The sequence below is a fragment of the Echiichthys vipera genome, assembly GCF_963691815.1.
Source record: "Echiichthys vipera genome assembly, chromosome: 11".
Lineage (NCBI taxonomy): Eukaryota > Metazoa > Chordata > Actinopteri > Perciformes > Trachinidae > Echiichthys > Echiichthys vipera.
In genome coordinates, this window is record NC_139836.1 from 4,237,885 (window position 1) to 4,264,970 (window position 27,086).

Below are 27,086 nucleotides of genomic sequence, written 5' to 3' on the forward strand. Positions count from 1 at the left end.
AAACATGCAAAAAAAATGACAAAATGACACAAAACAACACAAAAACATTCAAAATGACACAAAAACATTCAAAACTACACAAAAACATGCAAAATAATAACTAAATAACTAAAAACAACACAAAGACATGCAAAATTACACAAAAACAACACAAAAACATTCAAAATGACAAAAAATTACACAAAAACATTCAAAATGACACAAAACAACACAAAAACATGCAAAATTACACAAAAACAACACAAAAACATTCAAAATGACAAAAAATTACACAAAAACAACACAAAAACATTCAAAATGACACAAAACAACACAAAAACATGCAAAATTACACAAAAACAACACAAAAACATTCAAAATGACACAAAAACAACACAAAAAAATTCAAAATGACACAAAAACAACACAAAAACGTGCAAAATAATGACAAAATGACACAAAAACAACACAAAAACATGCAAAATAATGACAAAATGACACAAAAACAACACAAAAACAACACAAAAACAACACAAAAACATGCAAAATAATGACAAAATGACACAAAAACAACACAAAAACATTCAAAATGACACAAAACAACACAAAAACATGCAAAATGACACAAAAACAACACAAAAAAATTCAAAACGACACAAAAACAACACAAAAACATGCAAAATAATGACAAAATGACACAAAAACAACATAAAAAAATTCAAAAACAACACAAAAACATGCAAAATAATGACAAAATGACACAAAAACAACACAAAAACAACACAAAAACATGCAAAATAATGACAAAATGACACAAAAACAACACAAAAACATTCAAAATGACACAAAACAACACAAAAACATGCAAAATGACACAAAAACAACACAAAAAAATTCAAAATGACACAAAAACAACACAAAAACAACACAAAAACATGCAAAATAATGACAAAATGACACAAAAACAACACAAAAACAACACAAAAACATGCAAAATAATGACAAAATGACACAAACAACACAAAAACATGCAAAATAATGACAAAATGACACAAAAACAACACAAAAACATTCAAAATGACACAAAACAACACAAAAACATGCAAAATGACACAAAAACAACACAAAAAAATTCAAAATGACACAAAAACAACACAAAAACAACACAAAAACATGCAAAATAATGACAAAATGACACAAAAACAACACAAAAACAACACAAAAACATGCAAAATAATGACAAAATGACACAAACAACACAAAAACATGCAAAATAATGACAAAATGACACAAAAACAACACAAAAACATTCAAAATGACACAAAACAACACAAAAACATTCAAAATGACACAAAATGATATTTTGATATATGATATTAAACCAAAGGACGGACAGAGAGGACAGACTTGTGGCTTCAGTTCTGTCGTGGACTCAGTGGACGGGGCGGATTCAAACATCTGCATGCAAAAAAACATGGTGACACGGTGGTCTGTGGTCAGCACTGTCGCCTCACAGCAAGAGAGTCTCTGGTTTGAATCCCGGCTGGGGCCCTTCTGTGTGGAGTTTGCATGTTCTCCCCGTGTCTGCGTGGGTTTTCTCCGGGTTCTCCGGTTTCCTCCCACAGTCCAAAGACGTGCAGGTGTTCGGTTCATTGATGACTCTAAATCACCCGTAGGTGTGAATGGTTGTCTGTCTCTGTGCGTCTCTATGTGTCCTGTGATAGACTGGCGTCCTGTCCAGGGTGGACCCCGCCTCACGCCCGATGTCGGCTGGGATCGGCTCCAGCCCCGACAGGGACAAGAGGCTGAAGATGAATGAATGAATGAATGAGCTGGTTTTTGACTCAAGCGTAACTTTAAAGTGTAATTCTGGCGTAAAATCATCCCATGGTCTTTTTCGGCACTTACAGGCATCGAACAATTTCGTGTAACAACTATTTACGCTTCCTGTGAAGTGTGTAAATGAATTCTGCTTGCACTTCGGCGGCGATCGCCCAATAAAAACGCCACGAAAAGACCGGAAACTGCCGCAGAACGGCGTCCAGATAACAGCAGCTAACGACTGAAAGAAGCTAAAATATGCTGTAAAAATAATATTTGGTTACAAAGAGAAGAAGTTAGACTTTAGTTTAACTCCGTTAAATTAACTCTAAACATTAAACCATCATTTAGATCAAGTGCAAGTTCAGGTTTTTGGCGTTTGCGGTGTGAAAACCACACTGTTTTCTCCAGGTAGAGAATGAGTCCTGACCCCAAGTGAAGGAGTTCAAGGACCTCGGGATCTTGTTCACGAGTGAGGGGACGATGGAGCGTGAGTTTGGCCGGAGAATCGGAGCAGCGGGGGCGGAGCTGCAGTCGCTCTACCGCACCGTTGTGACCAAAAGAGAGCTGAGGAAGGCAAAGCTCTGGATCTACCGCTCAGTCCTGGTCCCTACCCTCACCTGTGGTCATGAAAGCTGGGTCAGGACCCAAAGAACCAGGTCCAGGTCCAAGCGTGTGAAATGTGTTTCCTCAGGAGGGGGTCTGGAGTCTCCCTTAGAGAGAGGGGGAGAAGTTCAGCATCCGTGAGGAACTCGGAGTAGAGCCGCTGCTCCTTTGCGTTGAAAGGAGCCAGTTGAGGTGGTTCAGGATCATCTGGTAAGGATGAACCCTGGGCGCCTCCCTAGGGAGGTGTTCCAGGCACGTCCAGCTGGGAGGAGGCCTCGGGGAAGACCCAGGACCAGGTGGAGAGATTAGATCTCCACACTGGCCTGGGAACGCCTCAGGATCCCCCAGTTAGAGCTGGTTAATGTGGCCCGGGAAAGGGAAGTTTGGGGTCCCCTGCTAAAGCTGCTGCCCCCGCGACCCGTTGTTTAAAGTCATCACTGCTTGTGGAGAGAAACCGTTCGAATGGCGAGCATGGGAACATTTTAGAGAACGATCTTCTCCCTGAAGGAGGCGTTTCAAAGATATCTGTAGCTTAAACGGAAAGTTTGATAGAATTTTTAGCCGAAAACTGTCCAACTGGTGACGCAGGTTGGTCGTATGTATTAATGCTCCGTCATATTTCACGTGTGTGTGAACTCCGATGATCGCACAGGAAACCGGAGGCAACAAACGTTTCTGTTCTTTACGCGCCTGACGATCGTTTTCTGTGATAACAGGATTGTTTCTGTCTTTACATCATAAAACACATTTGCCCCAGTGCAGCTGCAGCCTCCTGCACACACACACACACACACACACACACACACACACACACACACACACACACACACACACACAGACACGCACACACACACACACACACACACACACACACACACTCTGCTGTATGGATTCTATAGTGTCTTCATTGAAACCTATCGATGTGGCTCCAGCTGTAATTACTTTCACATCAGAATAAAAGCTTTCCATACAAACTGGAGGGACGTGACCTTCAGTGTGTATGTGTGTGCGTGTGCGTGTGTGCGTGCGTGCGTGCGTGTGTGCGCGTGTGTGTGTGTGTCATATTCACTGTCCTACATTCCTCTCAGCTTCCATCAGTTTAACTGGTGATTAAATGGACGCAGGTTTCTGTCGGTACACACACACACACACACACTCACATAACGTGTCGCAATGAATCAATAAATCGCATCATAACTTTGTTAATGAGCTCCGTAACGTTTCCAGCCGTGATCATTTCCATTTGTTTTGTTTTCCTGGTGTCAAAGAGAAGTTTAAAGGAGGTATAAGAACAAAGATGGAGCTGATGGTTTCAAAGCCGAGGCATTTCGAACTGAACGTCCGCGGTGAACCTCTTCACCTGAGCCGCTGTGACACAGCAGCAACTACACGATTTTATTTATTGTTTTTGGTTGTTTTTGTTTCTTTATTCTAGATATTTCAAATGTCTTCCAGTTCTATCCTCAAAGCAATTTCAGTCAAAAACAACTGGACTGGTTGTTTGTCTAGGAAGACGTTTCACCTCTCATCCAAGAGGCTTCATCGGTTCATGTACTCATCTGACCAGGCTGGGACTGGACCAACTAACTGGTTTGGAGATCCAGGTATTTAACCTCTCACAAGGCCGATGATGTCACTGACACCCTTTGTGCTCCAAGTGCCCACGCCTGTCGTTAGAGTGACAGTCGTTGGTGGGCAGTTGGTTTCGACTTGGTTAGTGCTCTATTGAGTCTGAACGACAGTCGTTGGGGTCACCCGGGCCATGTGTGAACAGTTGTCCTTTGAGGTTAGATTGTCGAATCTCCTGGGAAGAGATGAAAGGGCGGCATTGTAAATTGGAGATAAGTGGTGTCTCAGACCTCCTCCTCTGTTTAGCGATGGTTTCTCCACTTTTACATAGATGGCTTCTTTTACTCCTCTTTCAAACCATCTGTCCTCTCTGTCCAAGATTTGGACATTGCTGTCATCAAAGGAGTGGGCTTTCTCCTTGCCCTGAGAAACTCAGGAGGATTTTCAACAAACACTGCATCCCTGTGTATTTCAAACCCGGTAACACACTCAGACAGAGACTAGTACATCCGAAGGACAGAACACCACACCACCACAAAAGCAACCTGGTTTATGCTGTCCAATGCAACGAGGAATGCAAAGATCTTTACATTGGAGAAACAAAACAACCACTGCATAAACGCATGGCCCAACACAGGAGAGCTAACTCCTCAGGCCTGGACTCGGCTGTCCACTTACACCTCAAGGAGAAAGCCCACTCCTTTGATGACAGCAATGTCCAAATCTTGGACAGAGAGGACAGATGGTTTGAAAGAGGAGTAAAAGAAGCCATCTATGTAAAAGTGGAGAAACCATCGCTAAACAGAGGAGGGGGTCTGAGACACCACTTATCTCCAATTTACAATGCCGCCCTTTCATCTCTTCCCAGGAGATTCGACAATCTAACCTCAAAGGACAACTGTTCACACATGGCCCGGGTGACCCCAACGACTGTCGTTCAGACTCAATAGAGCACTAACGAAGTCGAAACCAACTGCCCACCAACGACTGTCACTCTAACGACGGGCGTGGGCACTTGGAGCACAAAGGGTTTCAGTGACATCATCGGCCTTGTGAGAGGTTAAATACCTGGATCTCCACACCAGTTAGTTGGACCAGTCCCAGCCTGGTCAGATGAGTACATGAACTGATGAAGCCTCTTGGATGAGAGGTGAAACGTCTTCCTAGACAAACAACCAGTCCAGTTGTTTTTGACTGAAATTGCTTTGAGGATAACGATGAACTGGACGAATGAGAAATTCACAAGCCTCTTCCAGTTCTAGTGTCAAATATTCTTTAGAACAAGCGTTAATTGATCTTTGAAAGGGTGTGTTTGCATTATTAAGCTTGAAAATGGTCTAAAAACAGCAAAATTATCACTTCTCGTAATAATTTCGTAATAAAGTGAAGGAGTTCAAGTACCTCTGGATCTTGTTCACGAGTGAGGGGACGATGGAGCGTGAGTTTGGCCGGAGAATCGGAGCAGCGGGGGCGGAGCTGCAGTCGCTCTACCGCACCGTTGTGATGAAAAGAGAGCTGAGGAAGGCAAAGCTCTGGATCTACCCTCAGTCCTGGTTCCTACCCTCACCTGTGGTCATGAAAGCTGGGTCAGGACCCAAAGAACCAGGTCCAAGCGTGTGAAATGTGTTTCCTCAGGAGGGGGGCTGGAGTCTCCCTTAGAGAGAGGGGGAGAAGTTCAGCATCCGTGAGGAACTCGGAGTAGAGCCGCTGCTCCTTTGCGTTGAAAGGAGCCAGTTGAGGTGGTTCAGGATCATCTGGTAAGGATGAACCCTGGGCGCCTCCCTAGGGAGGTGTTCCAGGCACGTCCAGCTGGGAGGAGGCCTCGGGGAAGACCCAGGACCAGGTGGAGAGATTAGATCTCCACACTGGCCTGGGAACGCCTCAGGATCCCCCAGTTAGAGCTGGTTAATGTGGCCCGGGAAAGGGAAGTTTGGGGTCCCCTGCTGAAGCTGCTGCCCCTGAGACCCGACCCCGGATAAGAGGCTGAAAATGAGATGAGATCCAGTTTCCCTTAAATGATCTAAATTGATTAATAAAGATTATTATATAATAAAGATAATTTTAGGTTTGGGGATGAACCGTACCTTTAATTAAACTCACTTTATTCTTGTTTTAGGGTAAACATCAGCAGCCATCTCCACCTGAGTAAAGTCCTACACACACACACACACACACACACACACACACACACACACACACACACACACACACACACACACACACACACACACACACACACACACACACACACACACACACACTGTAATCATGTGTTCATCAGTGAGAGCGTTTTTCCTCTTCTCATCATTTGCATTAAGTCAAAGCAGCAGGTCAGCAGATAATCAATGTAATGACTTTTCATCAGAGCACTGACCTAAAGACCTACATAATGATAGTGCGTGTGTGTGTGTGTGTGTGCGTGTGTGTGTGTCTCTCCCTTATAAACATCTCCACCTGTGTGAAGCTGCTCTCTCGTCCTCTCACCTGCTCCCTGCAGCAGAGACACTGATCTTTCACACTCAGGACTCAGGTTGGAGCTGCAGGAGTCGACGACCGCAGCGCCGTTTTCCAGCGGGAGCGTGGAGTTTTGAGTGTTTCCTGCAGGTCGGATCAACCCAAATCATCTGAAGACAGAAGTCAGGAGCTGTCGGGGTTTTCGTTGCGGCTCTGGTTCAGGTCCTGGAGTTTCACTTTCATCTTCTCAAGACTTGTTCAGGTACAGAGAACGTCCCGCTCTCACTCTGTCAGATCATCTACAGCGTTTACGCTACACGTTACACTGATGCACAGCTGCAACATTTACGGGCTGGACACATATTTGCATCAATAATTATCATCTACGGAGGGTCTTTATGTTCAGAAACATTTATTTTTTAAATCTCGTGCACAGAAGAAGGTTTTTTCTTAACAAGGTCACATCCTGCGCTCACAGAAAATAACTTTTTTGTGCATAAAATAACAAGATAATAACTCAATATTACAATATTTATTATTCTGCATAAGATGAGACTAGGTTAGAAGTTTATTGAGCAGGGACAAATACATTGTGCATTGTGTCATATAAGAAAGAAGAAAGAACATTGAATACAACAAACACAAGGACACAAGTGCTTTGTGTGCATGTGTGTGTCTGTGTGTGTGTGTGTGTGTCTGTGTGTGTGTGTGTGTGTGTGTGTGTGTGTGTGTGTGTGTGTGTCAGTGTTCACAGGTGTTTCTCAGTTTCATTGTTTTCCTTGTGTGTTAAAAACCTTGAGCTCTGTCAGTGTTTCGATGGTGATGGTGATGGATCCACAGGTTGGCGCCTCACACTGTGAACCACGATCGTCTGAATGTTTCCTCTCGTTGCACCTTTAGTTCTGACGCCTCTGTTGTGTTTGTTTACCTGTTGGCTGAGTATTTCTGCAGCAAGGTTGGTCACACACACTGGAAAATAAGGCAGTTTTCAAGCCTTTTTATTAGATAGGTCAGACAGGAAATGGGGTGAGAGAGAGAGAGTGGGGGAGACATGCAGCAAAGGGCCGCAGGTCGGAGTCGAACCCATGGCCACTGAGGACCTTCAGCCTCTTTATGTGGGGCGGCTGCTCTAACCACTGTTCCACCGGCCGCCCTGGAAATAAGTTTTAAAAGTGAAAAGCTTACGTTTCATGGGAAGTCCCGCCTGAGAGTGGAGGTCGGTCCACAGGCTGTTAGAGACCGGGAACCGGGAACGCTGTTCACCCCTAATCAATAAAAACATGATTAATACATTTTACCAACAGGAACTTTAACGAAGGATCTTTATGCTTCTGCACTGCTGAGTAAAAGCAGTGATACTGTGGAAATACTTTGTCTCCATGGATGGATTACTGAACCGTGCACAGCAGGGATGCAAAATGACCACAAAGAGATGCTAAATTACTGACAATAGACACAAAACAACCTTGAAGAGACAAAACCCGATGGCAGACACACAAAATGATTACAAAAGATGCTAAATAAGTAAAAATAGATGCAAAACCTCCACAAAAAGATGCAAAATGACTAAAAATAGATGCAAAACCACCACAAAAAGAGGCAAAATGAGTAAAAATCTCTATTTCTGATCCATTGTTTGTATGATTTTATTGGTTTTATTGTTGTTTGGTTGTGCACTTCTACTCTTGATACTTAACAGTGTTTTGATTCTAATACATTTGTACTTTTACTTCAGTAAAACACTATTTCTGTGCCGTACTTCTGCGGAAACGTTTGGATCTTAAATAAAACTTAGAATGAAGTCTGAAGGTTCAAATACAGCGTGGAAGATCTTCATACACGAATAAACATCAAAGTAAACCAAAAACTCACGTGTGAACACAAAATATTCAGAATATAAACGTCCACGGAGTTCTTATAAAGGTTTTTCTGCACGTTCTGAGTGGATCAGAACTGAATTCAATCGTTAAATGCACCTGTGTGCCGCAGATGTTGGCGGCCTGTTCTCCGTCACAGCAGCTCTCATGTCTCTGCTTTGGTTATTTTCCTCATTTCGAGGTGAGAAGCTCCTCCGAAGCCCCTCAGGCTCCACGTTATCCCCCCTCAGGCTCCACGTTATCCCCCCCTCAGGCTCCACGTTATCCCCCCTCAGGCTCCACGTTATCCCCCCTCAGGCTCCACAATATCCCCCCTCAGGCTCCACGTTATCCCCCCTCAGGCTCCACGTTATCCCCCCTCAGGCTCCACGTTATCCCCCCTCAGGCTCCACGTTATCCCCCCTCAGGCTCCACGTTATCCCCCCCTCAGGCTCCACGTTATCCCCCCTCAGGCTCCACGTTATCCCCCCTCAGGCTCCACGTTATCCCCCCCTCAGGCTCCACGTTATCCCCCCTCAGGCTCCACGTTATCCCCCCTCAGGCTCCACGTTATCCCCCCCTCAGGCTCCACGTTATCCCCCCCTCAGGCTCCACGTTATCCCCCCGCGGTTCGCTCATTACACCGCCTCTTCTCCTCAGTCTCCACTCACATGAAAGAAACGCATTTCATTATTTTATTGTTTTCAGATCCTTTTCATTTGCCAGGTTGGCTGTGAGAAGTCCGACATAATCCCTGTTGTTGTTTTTTTAATATTGTCTGAGGTGAAAGTGAATCCTGCAGTCTGGAGCGTCTTTTTCGCCATTGTTTTCGCTGCTTTTTGCGTTTTCCACCTCAGTGCCCTGAAAATACCTCGATTGGAAAGAGACTTCAGAGCTGGGAGTGCTTTGGGACGGGGAAGGGGCTCCCAGCAGCACCCTCTGCTCAGTGAGGACACTAACTGCAGAGTGAAGGGGCTCCCAGCAGCACCCTCTGCTCAGTGAGGACACTAACTGCAGAGTGAAGGGCCTCCCAGCAGCACCCTCTGCTCAGTGAGGACACTAACTGCAGAGTGAAGGGGCTCCCAGCAGCACCCTCTGCTCAGTGAGGACACTAACTGCAGAGTGATCGGTGCATCAGAGCAACAGCACCAAAGTCTCCACTAAGACCAGAACCAGGGACACGTTGTCTCTAGGATGGAGGAGGATTTAGCAAAATGTCTAAAAATAGATGCAAAAACCACCACAAAAAGATGCAAAATGACTGAAAATAGATGCAAAACCACCACAAAAGAAGCAAAATGATTAAAAATAGATGCAAAACCACCACAAAAAGATGCAAAATGACTAAAAATAGATGCAGAACCACCACAAAAAGAAGCAAAATGATTAAAAATAGATGCAAAACAACCACAAAAAGATGCAAAATGACTAAAAATAGATGCAAAACCACCACAAAAAGATGCAAAATGACTAAAAATAGATGCAAAACCACCACAAATAGATGCAAAATGACTAAAAATAGATGCAAAACCACCACTAAAAGATGCAAAATGACTAAAAATAGATGCAAAACCACCACTAAAAGATGCAAAATGACTAAAAATAGATGCAAAACCACCACAAAAAGATGCAAAATGACTGAAAATAGATGCAAAACCAGCACAAAAAGATGCAAAATGACTAAAAATAGATGCAAAACCAGCACAAAAAGATGCAAAATGACTAAAAATAGATGCAAAACCACCACAAAAAGATGCAAAATGACTGAAAATAGATGCAAAACCAGCACAAAAAGATGCAAAATGACTAAAAATAGATGCAAAACCAGCACAAAAAGATGCAAAATGACTGAAAATAGATGCAAAACCACCACAAAAAGATGCAAAATGACTAAAAATAGAGGCTCATGTTGATCTAATGCCCCTTTAACTCCACCTGCCCACACCTGCTCACCTGTCAATCACAGCCCTCTCTTCTCCTCCAGACAGAGCGCGCGAGGAGGAGCGAGGAAGAGGAGGCGGAGGATGAAGAGCGAGCTGCTGCCGTCCGCGCGCCAGAGCATCATCTCGTGCAGCGACCACGAGCCGAACTGCACGGCGCGCAGCACGGAGACCCTGGCGCTGTCAGCGGCACCCGCGTGGAGCGACAACGGCTCGGCAGTGGATGCGTACCGGCTCCTGGAGCTCCAGCTTCCCGCCTCGGCCGCACCGACGGTGAGTCACTTGTCTCCAAATGTCTGGAAACGGCGCACGTTGGATTTAAGCTTGTCACCGAACCCCATAGAGAAACATGTGTATTTAATGTTGACACGCTTAAAGACAAACACATGCTTATTTTAAACAAAGTGTGACACTCAAATGTATTTAGAGACGTGTGTTTTTCATTCGGCACACACAAAACTCATCAAACACTTAAGAATTTAACGCATTTGTCTCTTTTGAGAGTTGTTTGCTCGGGTTCTTTCGCGGAAACACGCTGCGGATGTGGCCGCAGCCGCTGTTATACAGATACCACTAGTCTGGGTCTTTTTGTAAAAAGAAAAGGTTCAATGGTGATTTAAACAAAGCCGCATTGTGATTTAAGTTATGTTGTCTAGAAAACACTCTCGATTTCATATTATATAACATACCTGCTATTGCCAGTAAGCATTTAAATGTTAAATACACCTTTTTTTCTACGGAGTTCGGTTTGCGCTCCAACACATGTGAAGGTTATTTTCTCAGATGCTCATAATGCACACACACACACACACACACACACACACACACACACACACACACACACACACACACACACACACACACACACACACACACACACACACACACACACACACATCACATCACATATGTTATTGTTATGTTATTAGTGACGGTGTCTTCACCATAGGCTCCATATTGGTTTGATGAAATTTAACTTGATTTAATTCACTTTGGCAAAGAAAGAGCAGAAAATAAAAAGGGTTTGATTGAAACAAGCAGACGATAAACTGAGTTCTCATAAGTGTGTTTGATGAAATGTGCGCTTCTGCACATTATTCCAGTTTATCTGCTTCTGCAGTTATTCCAGTTTGTGTGGTTCTGTATCTGCGGTGCCCAGGGATGAGACGGTGTGCCCCCACCCTGTCTGCACAACACACACACACACACACACACACACACACACACTCCTTTCAACGGTTCATTTTACATCTCTTTGCAGTAATTTTAGGATCATTTTTAGTGTTTTTGGGTCTATTTTTGCTCATTTCATCTCTATTCCTAGTCTTTTTTGTGTGTGTTTGGTCATTTTGCACCCATTTGTAGTATTTTTGCATCTATTTTCAGTCATTTACTGTCTCCCTGTAGTAGTTTTGGGACAATTTTTAGTCTTTTTGTATCTATTTTTGCTCATTTTATCTCTGTCCCTAGTCCTTTTGTCTATGTTTGATAATTTTGCACCTATTTTGAATCGTTTTGCGTCTCCCTGTAGTAAATTTGGGATCATTTTTATTCTTTCTGGGTCTATATTTGCTCATTTTGCTACTATTCTTAGTCTTTTCGTGTCATCTTTCGATCATTTATGTCTATTTTCAGTCATTACCGTCTCTGTATAGTAATTTTTTGGATATTTTTAGTCTTTTTGTATCTATTTTTGCTCATTTTGTCTCTATTCCTAGTCTTTTTTGTGTGTGTTTGGTCATTTTGCACCTATTTGTAGACGTTTTGCATCTATTTTCAGTCATTTTGCGTCTCCCTGTAGTAATTTTGGGATAATTTTCACTCTTTTTGCATCTTTTTTTGCTCATTTTGCCTCTATTCTCTGTCCTTTTGTGTATGTTTGGTCATTTTGCACCTATTTTTAGTCGTTTGCATCTTTTTTTCAGTCATTTTGCATTTATTCTTAGTCTTTTTGTGTATGTTTTTAATCATTTTGTGTCTAATATCAGTCATTCTGCAACTCTTCATGCTCATTTTGCCTCTATTCTTAGTCCTTTTGTGTATGTTTTTGATCATTTTCAGTCATTCTGCGTCTCTTCGTGGTCATTTTGCATCTCTGTAGTTATATTGTGTCATGTGCAGTCGTGTTGTGCCACGTTTGTGATCATTTAGCGTCTCTTTGTGGATGTTTAGAGTTTTTATCAGCAGAACATATTGTCAGTTGAGGCCCCTGACCTCTGCGGCCCCAGGGCCTGTGCCCGGCAGGATCCTTCCGTAATCCCTGCACCTTGACAGAGGAGATGGGAGATGGGGGGCAGCTGCAGAGGGACGTGCCCACTGCACATCGTGTCCCCTGAACACATGAGAATGAAATGCATGAATGCGACTTTCCTCCTCCGAGGGCTTCGTGTGGTTCATCAGACAAACCGTGCTGCTGCATGCGCTTTATGTAAAGACTTCACACTCTGCTGCACAGCAAAATAAATATTTCCGATTGTGTGTGAAGCGCCGTCGGCCTGTTCTGAGCACCACACACACACACACACACACACACACACACGCTGCAGACAGATGAAGGGATGCAGAACTATCCGTCCTTATCGCTCTGCTTCACTGACACCTCGGAGCTGCACACACAGACGCCACGCTTCACAGCTCCGGCGGCGAGGTTACTGTACACACCTGCAGGATGTGCAGGTGATCAGGTGGCGGAGCGATAACAACGCACTTCCTGGGAAACATGCTGTGTGCCTGTGTATGGCCTGCGTGTTTTTCCAGCCGCTGAGTGATGTCAAACAAACGCGTATTGACGTCTGTTGTCAGAAAGTTCATCCATGGATCTGCAAATGCTGTATTGATTCAACTTCGGTGCACGTGTTGCTCTTATTAAGCCGCTCCCGAGTGAGAAATGGGGACTCAGCACGGCTGCCTCCATCCGTCTCCGAGATAAGAGCTCAGGTCTGAGATGGAGGGAGTCACCGTCCTCCCCTCCTCCCGTTTCTGCTCCTCAGCTCCGGTTTAAAGGGTCAGAACCATACGTCAAACTCAACGCAGGGTCTCTGAGAGCCCTGATAATTGGAAAAGCTACTGTAGGCTGGCTCTGGGTGAAATGGTTCTTGGTCCCAGCAGCTGAGTGAGCGGAGACGGGCAACAACCAGAGTCACTATAGGCCGAGCATTCACTCCATGGACTGAGAGAAAGGAGAGGAACGCCATTCAAACGCACGCCCACATGGCTACGCTGCTCCGTGATGCTAACATCACTTTCATCTGCACTTAGCTGGAACGGCTAACGCTAACGGCTAACGCTAACTGTCAGTCAAACTCCTCTAATCCTTGTTTTTTATGGTGTGATTTTCTGGAGGGGACGGGTTCAAACAGGCTCAAACAGACTCCGGTCTCCTGGAGCTACTGGGCCGGGTCTGACCAACCTGGCAACCCGACTGCTGGAGTTATATTTTGTTGTTGCGACTAGGATCTTGAGACACTAGATGGAGCTGTTCTGCTCATTCTCCAGATTCAACCTTTAATGGGTAATAATAATGAAAGTAATTGATAAATCAGTCATAACGACCCAAATACATGAGGTGCATATGTATGTTATGTACGTACGCGGCACCGCTCACCTTTCTGCTTCTACACGCGACCGCACGGTAAAAAACTACACAGAACTGAATAAAAAACAACTCTAATGTGTTTAAAAATGACTGAGATAAATACATCATGGTGAAGCAGCAGAGCAGAACAAACATACAAACTAAACATGCACACAGTGAAGCTGGCAGCAGCTGCAGGGCGGCGTTCCCCGTGTGTCAGACCAATCGACTAAAACCACATTTTTAATAAGTGTTGGTTTGGTTTGTTTCTGCTTTTTAACATTCCTCATTTACCGTCCTGACTTACTGACGTTCCTGCTGACTTGTTCCTAAGTATGCACGTGTACGTCTCTCTTATAAAAGCAGCAGACTCTGGCATCAGTTCTCCCCCAGAGGGTCGATTAACGACTCCTGAAGGTATTTTATAGACGCACGTAAACGTCCGAAATTAAAAAACAACCCTCTGTCTCTGCACGATATAAACATTTTCAACCCGTTCCCCAAGTTCTGACTGTGTTTCCTGATCCAAACAGATGAAAGTCTGGACATAACGACCCAAACTGTCTGCACGGATGGACACCACAGTGAATTTTGGACGAACTGACCCTTTAAAAGACATCCACACAATAATAAATAAGTCAGAAAATGAGAAGTTAAAGAATAAAAAATAACCTTGTGAGTGTCATAAAGTTGATGAACTGTGGAACGATTCGTTTGATTGTTGAAAAGAAAACAAATCCAGTAAATTCATTTCCTTATCCTCTCGAGAGACGGACTGTGTCTGACGTGAGGCGTCCATGTTTGTTTGTTTAAAATCACGGCGTTGTTAACGGGCCGAGTCAGAGACGTAACCACGGCGCCGTGTTGACGTGAACGCGTGACACGAGACGAGAAGTGTTTATTTTTCATGCTCTGGTTTTTAATTGGCTGTGTGTGTGTGTGTGTGTGTGTGTGTGTGTGTGTGTGTGTGTGTGTGTGTGTGTGTGTGTGTGTGTGTGTGTGTGTGTGTGTGTGTGTGTGTGTGTGTGTGTGTGTGTGTGTGTGTGTGTGTGTGTGTGTGTGTGTGTGTGTGTGTGTGTGTGTGTGTGTGTGTGTGTGTCCGCTTGTCCGTGTGTGTCCGCTTGTCCGTGTGTGTCCGCTTGTCCGTGTGTGTCCGCTTGTCCGTGTGTGTGTGTGCCCTCCCTCCCTTGTCCGTGTGTGTGTGTGTCTGTGTGTGCGTGCGTGTGTCCGTGTGTGTGTGTGTGTGTGTCCGCCTGTGTCCCTGCGTGTGTGTGTGTGTGTGTGTGTGTGTGTGTGTGTGTGTGCGCGTCGACCATCTACTGCAGATAATATAGTTCCTCATTCAACCACACTCAGAATCTTTAAAGTGACGCTTGCAGGTTCATTTTTTTTACGACATTTTCTTTGAGTTAAAGCGAAATTTTGGCGTAAAATCATCCCGTGGTCTTTTTCGACACTTTCGTCACTCATCAAATAATCCACAGAGACAGTTTTTTGCCCCCATTCGGATGTGGCTAACAGTGATTAGCTCGGGGCAGCACGGTGAAGGCATTCAAAGGTCTTTTTTAACCACTAATGCTGCTGAAAATAACAGCAAACCTCTGCAGTCTTGTTTGTTACAATATCGATGAGATTTATGAGAAAATGAAGTCAGTAGTTGAAGAGTTATTACTTCAGGAGGTCGTCCCCGAACTGTCGTGAAATATGCGTAACAGTGTTTTATGCAAATTCAATTGACAATTTACACATACGGACGGAGCCTTCTGTCCGTCCTCTGCGTACATTTCCTCCGTACTTCTGCATGTATCCTGAAATCTGCGCACCGCACGTGTCGTTCACCAGACACAGAAAAGGGCGGTGAATATCAGGAGCGAGCGGGTCATCAAAGCCCCGCAGGACATCCTGAAATACTGGAAGTGACGTTGGTCGTCCTTAATAGACGCAGGATGGTTGTCTCCTCTGTTGCTGCCATGTTTGTTGTTGCGCTAGAAAGCTTCATCTTGTCATGTTCAGAATCAGTTCCTTATCACAGGTAACACAGGTGACCTTCTCATTCATCCCCACAGCTCCACAGCACTTTACACAGTCAGACGCTCAGCTTCTACTGACTTCAGTGTGGAAGCGTAGAGCGGGTTGTTCCACTGCAGCCAAACTAGACGCTCACTGGATAAAAGCTGGGCTTTGTTCTGCCCATCGGACACTCAACGTCTCTTGGGGTCTATGGGACAGTGGGCTGGCCCGCACGCTCGGCTTCTGCAGGATGATTGGATGAGCTGTCTGAGGCAGAATCCTTTTTTGATTGACAGCTAAATGAGCGAATCAGGGATCCTGAAGAATAAACATCCGGCGGAGCATTTTCCAAGTTTGTTCTGAACTGATCCCGAGACTCTGTCTTTGTTAGAAACCACCAGCGTTGTGTTTTGGAGCAGAGTCTCCAAACACAACACGAGGAAGTCTTTGTAAAATACCCACAACACTAACACGCGGCAGCTGCGGAGCTTCTCCCCCGTCACTCACACTCACACTTCACAGTAGCCTGGCGCAGCAGCTCCAGCTGGGCCAAGGCCGTTTAAGCAGCCTAGCTCTGCTGCCATGGAGAGGACACTGGTCAAGACCCTGGGAAAGACGTCGAGTTGGTACAACAAGGTCACAGATCATTTACTTGAGAAGGACCGTAGGGAAGAATTCGCATATACACATTTAAGATGTAGGCCGGGAAAATGAGCTTCCCCTCCTTGAAAGACCAGCAGCCGCCACTGACTTCTACCCACAGCTCCAGTTCAATGGCGCACGTACTGGAGGGTGTTCAATTTCACCGCTGCCTGTGATTTCCTCAGCCTTTCTCTCTCGACGAAGCAACGAGAGTGTTTTGATTCTGGACCACTGGGGTTAACACGGATCAATGATCAATAATCCCACCTGAGGGGACGTTTCTACAGTTGTTTCTGACACCACATGAACGCAGCGATAGAGGTGTGAAACGGGCTTTAATCTTCTGAAGAAGAAACAGAAACATTTGGAGTTCAGTGGTTTTGGATTGGAGGCTGAGTACGAAGCTCAGGAAGTCATCTCTGAACAAATAAGACCTGTGGAGGTAAAGAGGGAAGGAAACACAGAGCAGGGATCAAGAGATAGAAGAAGTATGCACACACACACACACACACACACACTGGAGGGGTTTGAGGCCATAATGAGATATATGACCCTCTGACTGCTTCATACATGCATCAGAGAATTCCCCGGAGGTGAAGCTTCACGATCTGAACTCTTTCTGGAGCAGAAGCAGCTTTAAAGGAGCAGACTTTGTGTGTGTGTGTGTGTGTGTGTGTGTGTGTGTGTGTGTGTGTGTGTGTGTGTGTGTGTGTGTGTGTGTGTGTGTGTGTGTGTGTGTGTGTGTGTGTGTGTGTGTGTGTGTGTGTGTGTGTGTGTGTGTGTGTGTGTGTGTGTGTGTGTGTGTGTGTGTGTGCGTGTGCGTGCGCGCGCTGCGGTTAGTGGAGGACTTCTGCTGCTCCGCTATGACGTCTCAGAGGAAATCGACCTTCTTACTGCACCGTTCATGTGACAGCTCGACTCACGCGTTACCTTTAATGTGAAGAGGTGTCCAGTTGTGACACGCTTTATTTTGAAGGGGAGATAAATAAAAAAGAATAGATGAATAAATAAATAAGTAAATAAATAAATAAATAAAAATGAAAAGATAAATAAATAAGTACATCAAATATAATAGTTAAATAAAAAAAGTAAATAAAAAATAGAATAATCAATAAATTAGTAAGTAAATAAAAAGAATAGATAAATAAGTAAATAAAACCAATATATAAACAAATGAATAAATAAATAAGTAAATAAATAAATATAAATAGATAAATAAGTAAGCAAATAAAAAAGAATAAATACGGATAAATGGATAAAGCTAATAAATGAAATAAATATAAATAATGAATAATAATTATAATGAAAAATCATAACAAAAGTCGGCCTGTGGATCTTCACATTTGTCGTCATTATCAAAGGTTGTAAAGGTAAAATCATCCCAGTCTGTTTCAGTGAGTTTTAAATATATTTTAAGAATTTCATATCATCCATGCCGTCTTTCTTTTTACTACATAAAGCTGATGATACTTTTATTTTTACCTTTAAAAGCAGGATTTCTTTACTGTATTCACTAAAGTACCTGAATAATCTCGTCTCCATTGATCATCTGAACTGAAATCAGTACGATTATAACAATCAGAAGGTTTTGTGACACTTGTTTTATTATTAAGAACTGAAGGTTTTGCATGTTTCTGTCAGTTATCCACATAAACTCTTTTGAGGATGCTGCTTTTTCAGAGACAGTTTATTTGTTTATTTCATTTTATTTGGTGTTAAAGCAGCTGTGGAAAGAGTTTGATGAGACGGCGACAAAGTGGCGGTGAACAGGATGCTGTGAACGTTTAATGAACATGTTTTAACTGTTAATGAACGAGTCGGCGGTTTTGTTTGGACCCCGGAGCCACCGGTCCGTAGAGGACGTGGGAACAAGTCAGAGGCACAGTTTAAACCCCTCCTCACTCTGATAATCTGTAAATAATCCCCCAATTTGTATCTTTGAAACACCAAAGGATCCCGGCGTGGTCGTGATCTGTGGGCTCGTCTCTGAGGAATGAAGTTCACAGATGGGTCAGGTTCAAGAGGCCGCTTCATAATCCAGCCCACCGATGGAAACCTGTGTTTTTACAGGTTTGATCTTCATGTTTCAAGCGTGTTTCTCAGGGTTTTCCCGTGACGTCACGAGCTCGTTTTTGCGGAGACGCCGCCCGCTGAATTATTTGCACAGATCTCTCCGTAGCGGCTGACGGTCGCAGCGAGGGACTCAGAGGGAAACTCAGAGCAGCGGCTTTACACTAATGTGAGAATCAGGGATGTTACGATGCACCGCGGCACGAATAAAGATCGGTACGAATGCGTGACGATCCGCACCGGTTGACAAAATTAGTTGTTAATGCGAGAGAAGTAGGATACGTTCTTTTCTTCTTCTTTAGAAATAGGTTACGTTATCTTAAAATCTATAAAAAGTCACTGGTCGGTGATTCGTTTGTTCATCGTCAGACGTCAAATCACGTCACGTGGGCGACTGTGGCTCAGTGTCAGAGTGGGTTGTCCTGTGGGAACTGAAGCTGTGGTTAGACGTCAGTGGCGGCTGCTGGTCTCCAGCCTAGATCATAAATGTGTGTTTATTTAGATGTAAATTCTTCCCTTCGGTCCTTTTCTAATGATCTGTGACCTTGTTGCACCAGAGGGACTGTGGCTAAGTGGTAGAGTGGGTCGTCCTCCATTCGAGAGATTGGCAGTTTCGATCCCCATCTCCCCCGGTCGACATGTCGAAGTGTCCTTGGGCAAGACACTGAACCCCGAATTGCTCCTTGTGCTGCACATGGGTGTGTAAATGTGGTGTGAATGGTTAGATTAGATGGTCTGTAGATGTCCACTGCCATCAGTGTGAATGGGCGAATGAAGATACCGCAACGCGGTTACACACACCGCTGCTGCGTGTCCAATGTCATGTCACTGCTGCAGAAATGGGCAGCAAACTTAGAAACTGTAGTTCTAAACGTGAGAGAGGAATCAGAAATAAAGTTTGAGCTTCTGGAATAACCAGAGAAGTTACGCTGCTTTGAGGAGCAGCAGCTCTGCTCTGTTCACATTTTAGAGAATGTAGTTCATATTTCCTGCGTTAATGGTGTATTACCTCACAAACCATCCCTGTATTCACCTGCGTCACAGCTGCACAGTGTCACAAACAGGTTGTGATTAGAAAAAGGAAGTCTACTCTTTCATATCATGATTTTAAACTCATGTAAATGTATTGTGCTGGTTTTGAGAGTCTGTCAAGATGGAGAAAAGGTCATTTTTGACGCTGTTGTGGTGGTTAGCACTGTTGCCTCACAACAAGAGGGTTCCTGGTTTGAATCCCGGCTGGGGCCCTTCTGTGTGGAGTTTGCATGTTGTCCCCGTGTCTGCGTGGGTTTTCTCCGGGTTCTCCGGTTTCCTCCCACAGTCCAAAGACGTGCAGGTGTTCGGTTCATTGATGACTCTAAATCACCCGTAGGTGTGAATGGTTGTCTGTCTCTGTTCGTCTCTATGTGTCCTGTGATAGACTGGCGTCCTGTCCAGGGTGGACCCCGCCTCACGCCCGATGTCAGCTGGGATCGGCTCCAGCCCCCCTTGACCCCGACAGGGACAAGAGGATGAAGATGAATGAATGAATAGCTCGGTCGCTAACAAGCAAACAGACAATTAGTTCAAAAAGCTTCAAAACTCGGATGCTTTTCCAACCTCCAGACTTTAAATGCGAGGCGTGTTTGGAGATGTGGGGATCTAAGAATAGAAGAAAGTCGTCTCCACTTTTCATCCATCCAGCTGTTTAGTGTCCTGCTGTGTAATGAGCGTTACAGCATGGCTTCAGACTCGAGCTCTGACGCTGTTTGAATCTGTGTCATCTGCATGTCAAAGTGTTCCTGTGGCTCAGCGGGGTCAGATCGCAGAGCTCCACATCAGCCGCGTGTGACCAAAGCGCTCTGCGTCTGCATGGGACCTGTCGGCTCGCCGCAAACCACCGATGAGTCTGATCTCAGGGGAAACTCTCGCCTTCATTTCAGATCAGCTGCTAAAAAATGCATCTTGTTTTCAGTCGTGTGTTTGAACAAAACATTGAACAACAAAGGATTTGTTACGTAAAACCACAGGAATCAGGGAATGACGTCGGACCGGTGACACAAGAGGAAGGGCAAGTGACCTGGAACGAGAGGAGAGTTATCTTTCAAAATAAAACAGGAAATGCACAAGACAGAAACCCAAAGACAGGACAGACCTCACCGCGGCGTGACTCGGCCTTCTTTATGAGTTTAACTGCTCTTCTTTCAAATGTAGCGACAGAAGAAAGGACAGTTGTGGCCCCGAGAATGGCGACCAGAGGGTTGGGTGCCAAATTTCTACCAAAAGCCTTAGAAAAACAATGAAAAAGTTCACTCCATGCCCAGGATGAATGTGCAAGAGTGCCTATCAAGGATTTACGTCGGTAGGGAACATTTTTAATCACGGACCGTGGACATCGTAAACCTCTGAGCTCATCGCTTCCTTTCATCAACGTTGGCGTTTTTCTCTTACGGCTGATGTCAAACTCATGCATCTACGTCTCAGAAGGGATCACGGCGCAGAGGAAGGAGCAATCCAGAGTGTGGTGTTTTAAAAACATCATCAACACACGGCAGACGGAGCAGATTTAGGTCTGACTGAGAAACCCCTAAATGGAAACGAATGTTGTACAAATATTCTCTCATTTCATCCACATGGCGTTCAGATGATGAAACAAGCTGATGCTGTAAAACACAAAGAAAACCAACAGGTTCGTATGACATCTAAGGAAATATGAAGTTCTGTTTAACGCTGTGAATGGCGCCTAGAGGAGGAGGGTTATGACGGGGACTGAGGCATCAAGAGCATGGATGGATAACTGAACCGGCACCGACACAGGGCCCAAAAGACCTGCAAAATGTCCCTCAAAGAGAGGAATACTGAACACAAAGACATGCAAAACAACCACAACGAAACTAAACGACCACAAAGAGACACAAAACAAACACAAAGAGACACAAAATGACCACAAAGATACAAAACGACCACAAGACACAACATGACAGACACTAAGTTCAAAAAGTAGACAGTGAACGACCACAAAGAGTCACAAAACGACCACAAAGAGTCACAAAACGACCACAAAGAGTCACAAAACGACCGCAAAGAGTCACAAAACGACCACAAAGAGACACAAAACGACCACAAAGACACACAAAATGACCACAAAGACACACAAAATGACCACAAAGAGACACTTAATTTAAAAAGTAGACAGTAAACGACCACAAAGAGACACCAAACGACCACAAAGAGACACTAAACGACTACAAAGAGACACAAAATGACCACAAAGAGACACTAAACGACTGCAAAGGGACACAAAACATCCACAAAGAAACACAAAACGACCACAAAGAGACACAAAACAACCACAAAGAGACACTAACTGACCACAAAGCGACACTAAACGACTACAAAGAGGCACAAAACGACCACAAAGAGACAAAACGACCACAAAGAGACACAAAACAGGTCGTGGATTGACTTCTCCCTACGCGGAGTTCAGTGCTCTTATACATCGCCTGTTTTCCGTATTTCTCTTCTCATTTACAGTAGAAAATACGCAGGAGCTACAGCGCCCGTTTCCGTGGTTACAGCCTGAGAAAACTGATCAGGGATCTCAGATTAACGGCTTTGGATCAATAAAATCGTATCGATGCACACCACGACATGACTGATCAGCTGTTTCCTTTACAGCACACGCTGACGGGAAAGAACATTCCTCTCTGTTTGTTTTTGCGCTCGTGGGCGTTTAGATGAACGAGGCGACCTCTTTGGTTTCCGTTAGCAACCCCTCTGTACTCCCACCTCAGCTCTGTTCACTGACGACTCAATGGAAACACTAGAGCAGCTATTGATCCCTGAGAGGATCAATAGCTGACCTCAATCACTTCTGTTGCGTAAGGGACAATACACATGCGCGCACACACACACACACACACACACACACACATATACATATACATATACCGTATATACATAACATGGATGGTTGTCATGTGGCGCAGCGGTTCAGTCATCTGTGGCGTGGGAAGATTTAAAGGCTGGATGATGAATAGAGGACACACACACACACACACACACACACACACACACACACACACACACTCTCTGTTGTTCCTAACAGTAAATGTCGCCTCATTAGCTCAAAGTCACAGCTGCGATTAACGATTATTTTCTTTCCAGCAGTTTTTCTGATTTTAATTTGTTGTTCAGAAATAAAGAGAATATGTTTTTATTTCTCTGCGTCTCTCCGTGTTAATTTCAGATTTTAACCTTTTGATTTTATCTGTAATTTATTTTATTTAATTGTTTAAAGAAAATCCATTTGGCAAAAGGACAAATAGAGACGAATACTGAACACAAAGACATGCAAAACAACGACAAAGAGACACAAAACGACCACAAAGAGGCACTAAGTTGAAAAAATAGACAGTTAACGACCACAAAGAGACACTAAACAACTACAAAGAGACACTAAACGACTACAAAGAGACATAAAACGACCACAAAAAGACACTAAACAACCACAAAAAGACACAAAACAACCACAAAGAGACACAAAACAACGACAAAGCGACACAAAACGACCACAAAGAGGCACAAAACGACCACAAAGAGACACAAAACGACCACAAAGAGACACAAAACGACCACAAAGAGACACAAAACGACCAATAAGACACAAAACGACCACAAAGAGACACAAAACAACGACAAAGCGACACAAAACGACCACAAAGACACAAAACGACCACAAAGACACAAAAGGGCCACAAAGCGACACAAAACGACCACAAAGAGACACAAAACGACAACAAAGAGACACAAAACAACCACAAAGAGACACAAAACAACCACAAAGAGACACAAAACAACGACAAAGAGACACAAAACGACCACAAAGAGACACAAAACGACCACAAAGAGACACAAAACAACCACAAAGAGACACAAAACAATTGATGATTTTATTGATTGATTTCATTGAAATAATATTTTTTTTAAAGGGATTGTCACATTTCCAACACTGCTATTGTAGTTTTTTATTTTTATTAATTTTCAGAAAATAAAAAAAAATAAATTCACTTAAATGCTGTAAGCCAAAAAAGTGTAAATCACACTGGAAAATATAAATATATATTTTATGTATTATCATTTCAGGCTGTAAAACAAGAAAGTGACTATTTAAGAACTTTCTATAAGCACTGTAATATATAAAATATAATATATATCAATAATATAATATGATTTATAGGCCTGTATATAAACAAGCATAGAAACAAACATATATAACATTAAATATACATATTAAGCCCATTTTTATACGCAAATTCTCTCTTTATAATGTGTCTACCTGATGAAGCTGCCATTAATGATTATTACTTGTTGTTCAGAGATAAAGAGAATATGTTTTTATTTTATTTATGTTTTAATATTTTACTCCGTGTCAATTTCAGATTTTAACCTTTTGTTTTTGTCCATTTGGCAAAAGGACAAATAAGCTTTTTTTAGTGATTTTTATTGATTTATTTTACAGTAATTTCTCTGTTTGATGGATTTAAATGCGTTAAATTTAAGAGTTTATTTCAGACAGATATTAATTACAGAAATAAAAAACAATACACAATTAAGTTAGTTCACAAATAAAGAGAAAAAAACATGTAAAACATAGTTTAAATGATTTTAACTCTGCCTTAATCCTTAAATTTATTTAATCCGACCCATTTTTCACAATTACATTTCTATAATCTGTATAATTGATTTACTATATGTAAATTGTGTATGTAATTACACATGTAATGTAATTAACTATACAACAATTTAATAAATAACATATAATATATAAAATATAATATATAATATGATTTATAGTCCTACATATAAACACCCATAGAAACACATCTACACACACACACACACACACACATATATAAACGTAAATACACACATACAGCCCATATTTATACACAAAGTCTTTATAATGTGTTTATCTGATGAAGAATTCATTAGTTTATTCATTCAGATGTAATCTGTTAATCTTCTGCACGTGCTCTGCTCCACAATTACCGCAAATATCTGAAACTGACATTTCTGACGTAACATTTACCTCCAATCAGGTGAAGATCAGCCCTGGGTTCGTCCAAATGTCCTCACTTTAAAGGTTAAACACACACACGCACACACACATGCACGCACGCACGCACACGCACGCACGCACGCACCCACGCACACACACACACACACACACACACACACACACACACACACACACACACACACACGTGATTTAAGCCTCTTCAAGCTCATGATTTGAATTTTCTCCACAGTTTGACTTCGTCTGGTCCTGTGTGTGTTCAGGTGGAACATTAGTGTGTTTGTTTATGTGTGTTTGCATCCGGATTTACACTGTGTGTGTGTGTGTGTGTGTGTGTGTGTGTGTGTGTGTGTGTGTGCGTGTGTGTGTGTGTGTTTGTTAGTGTGTATGGCAGATAATGAGAGTTACACTGGCAGAAACGTGGTGGTTAACTGGAGGTAAACTGGTGGTTAACTGCAGGTAAACTGGAGGTAAACTGGAGGTAAACTGGTGGTTAACTGGTGGTTAACTGGTGGTTAACTGCAGGTTAACTGGTGGTAAACTGGAGGTAAACTGGTGGTTAACTGGTGGTTAACTGGAGGTAAACTGGAGGTAAACTGGTGGTAAACGTAAGGTTAACTGGTGGTTAACTGGAGGTAAACTGGTGGTAAACGTAAGGTTAACTGGTGGTTAACTGGAGGTAAACTGGTGGTAAACGTAAGGTTAACTGGTGGTTAACTGGAGGTAAACTGGAGGTTAACTGGAGGTTAACTGGAGGTAAACTGGTGGTTAACTGGAGGTAAACTGGAGGTAAACTGGAGGTAAACTGGTGGTAAACGTAAGGTTAACTGGAGGTAAACTGGAGGTAAACTGGAGGTAAACTGGAGGTTAACTGGAGGTAAACTGGAGGTAAACTGGAGGTAAACTGGTGGTAAACTGGAGGTAAACTGGAGGTAAACTGGTGGTAAACGTAAGGTTAACTGGTGGTTAACTGGAGGTAAACTGGAGGTTAACTGGAGGTAAACTGGTGGTTAACTGGGGGTAAACTGGAGGTAAACTGGTGGTTAACTGGAGGTAAACTGGTGGTAAACGTAAGGTTAACTGGAGGTAAACTGGAGGTAAACTGGAGGTTAACTGGAGGTAAACTGGAGGTTAACTGGAGGTTAACTGGAGGTAAACTGGAGGTAAACTGGAGGTTAACTGGAGGTTAACTGGAGGTAAACTGGTGGTTAACTGGAGGTAAACTGGAGGTATACTGGTGGTAAACGTAAGGTTAACTGGTGGTTAACTGGAGGTAAACTGGTGGTTAACTGGTGGTTAACTGGAGGTAAACTGGTGGTTAACTAGTGTTTAACTGGTGGTTAACTGGAGGCAAACTGGTGGTTAACTGGAGGTAAACTGGTGTTAAACTGGTGGTTAACTGGAGGTAAACTGGTGGTTAACTGGTGGTTAACTGGTGGTTAACTGGAGGTAAACTGGAGGTAAACTGGTGGTTAACTGGTGGTTAACTGGTGGTTAACTGGTGGTTAACTAGGGGTAAACTGGTGGTTAACTGGGGGTAAACTGGAGGTAAACTGGTGGTTAACTAGGGGTAAACTGGTGGTTAACTGAAGGTAAACTGGTGGTTAACTGGAGGTTAACTGGTGGTTAACTGTTGGTTTACTGGAGGTAAACTGGTGGTAAACTGGAGGTTAACTGGTGGTAAACTGGTGGTTAATTGGTGGTTAACTGAAGGTTAAACTGGTGGTTAACTGGAGGTTAACTGGAGGTTAACTGGAGGTAAACTGGAGGTTAACTGGTGGTAAACTGGTGGTTAATTGGTGGTTAACTGAAGGTTAAACTGGTGGTTAACTGGTGGTTAACTGGTGGTTAAACTGGTGGTTAACTGGAGGTTAACTGGAGGTTAACTGGTGGTAAACTGGTGGTAAACTGGTGGTTATCTGGTGGTTAACTGGTGGTTAATTGGTGGTTAACTGAAGGTTAACTGGTGGTTAACTGGTGGTTACTGGAGGTTAACTGGTGGTTAATTGAAGGTTAACTGGTGGTTAACTGGTGGTTACTGGTGGTAAACTGGTGGTTATCTGGTGGTTAACTGGAGGTTAACTGACCTTAAACTGGTGGTTAACTGGTGGTTAACTGGTGGTAAACTGGTGGTTAACTGGAGGTTAACTGACCTTAAACTGGTGGTTAACTGGAGGTTAACTGGAAGTAAACTGGAGGTAAACTAGTGGTTAAACTGGTGGTTAACTGGTGGTTAACTGGAGGTAAACTGGTGGTTAACTGGAGGTTAACTGGAGGTAAACTGGAGGTTAACTGGTGGTAAACTGGTGGTAAACTGGTGGTAAACTGGTGTTTATCTGGTGGTTAACTGGTGGTTAATTGGTGGTTAACTGAAGGTTAACTGGTGGTTAACTGGTGGTTACTGGAGGTAAACTGGTGGTTAATTGAAGGTTAATTGAAGGTTAACTGGTGGTTAACTGGTGGTTACTGGTGGTAAACTGGTGGTTATCTGGTGGTTAACTGGAGGTTAA

At 43.4% G+C, this 27,086-nt stretch overlaps 1 protein-coding gene across 1 annotated transcript in view; it reads left to right on the forward strand.

The window, feature by feature from the left end:
* The window catches only part of opn4a (opsin 4a (melanopsin)), a gene marked incomplete at both ends in the record, with an annotated part of 55,333 nt that overhangs the window by 4,624 nt on the left and 23,623 nt on the right, over positions 1-27,086 (forward strand). The window contains one exon of the mRNA XM_083923194.1: positions 10,270-10,498. Coding sequence (XP_083779320.1) covers positions 10,270-10,498 — 229 coding nt within the window. The remainder of the gene's footprint in view (positions 1-10,269; positions 10,499-27,086) is intronic.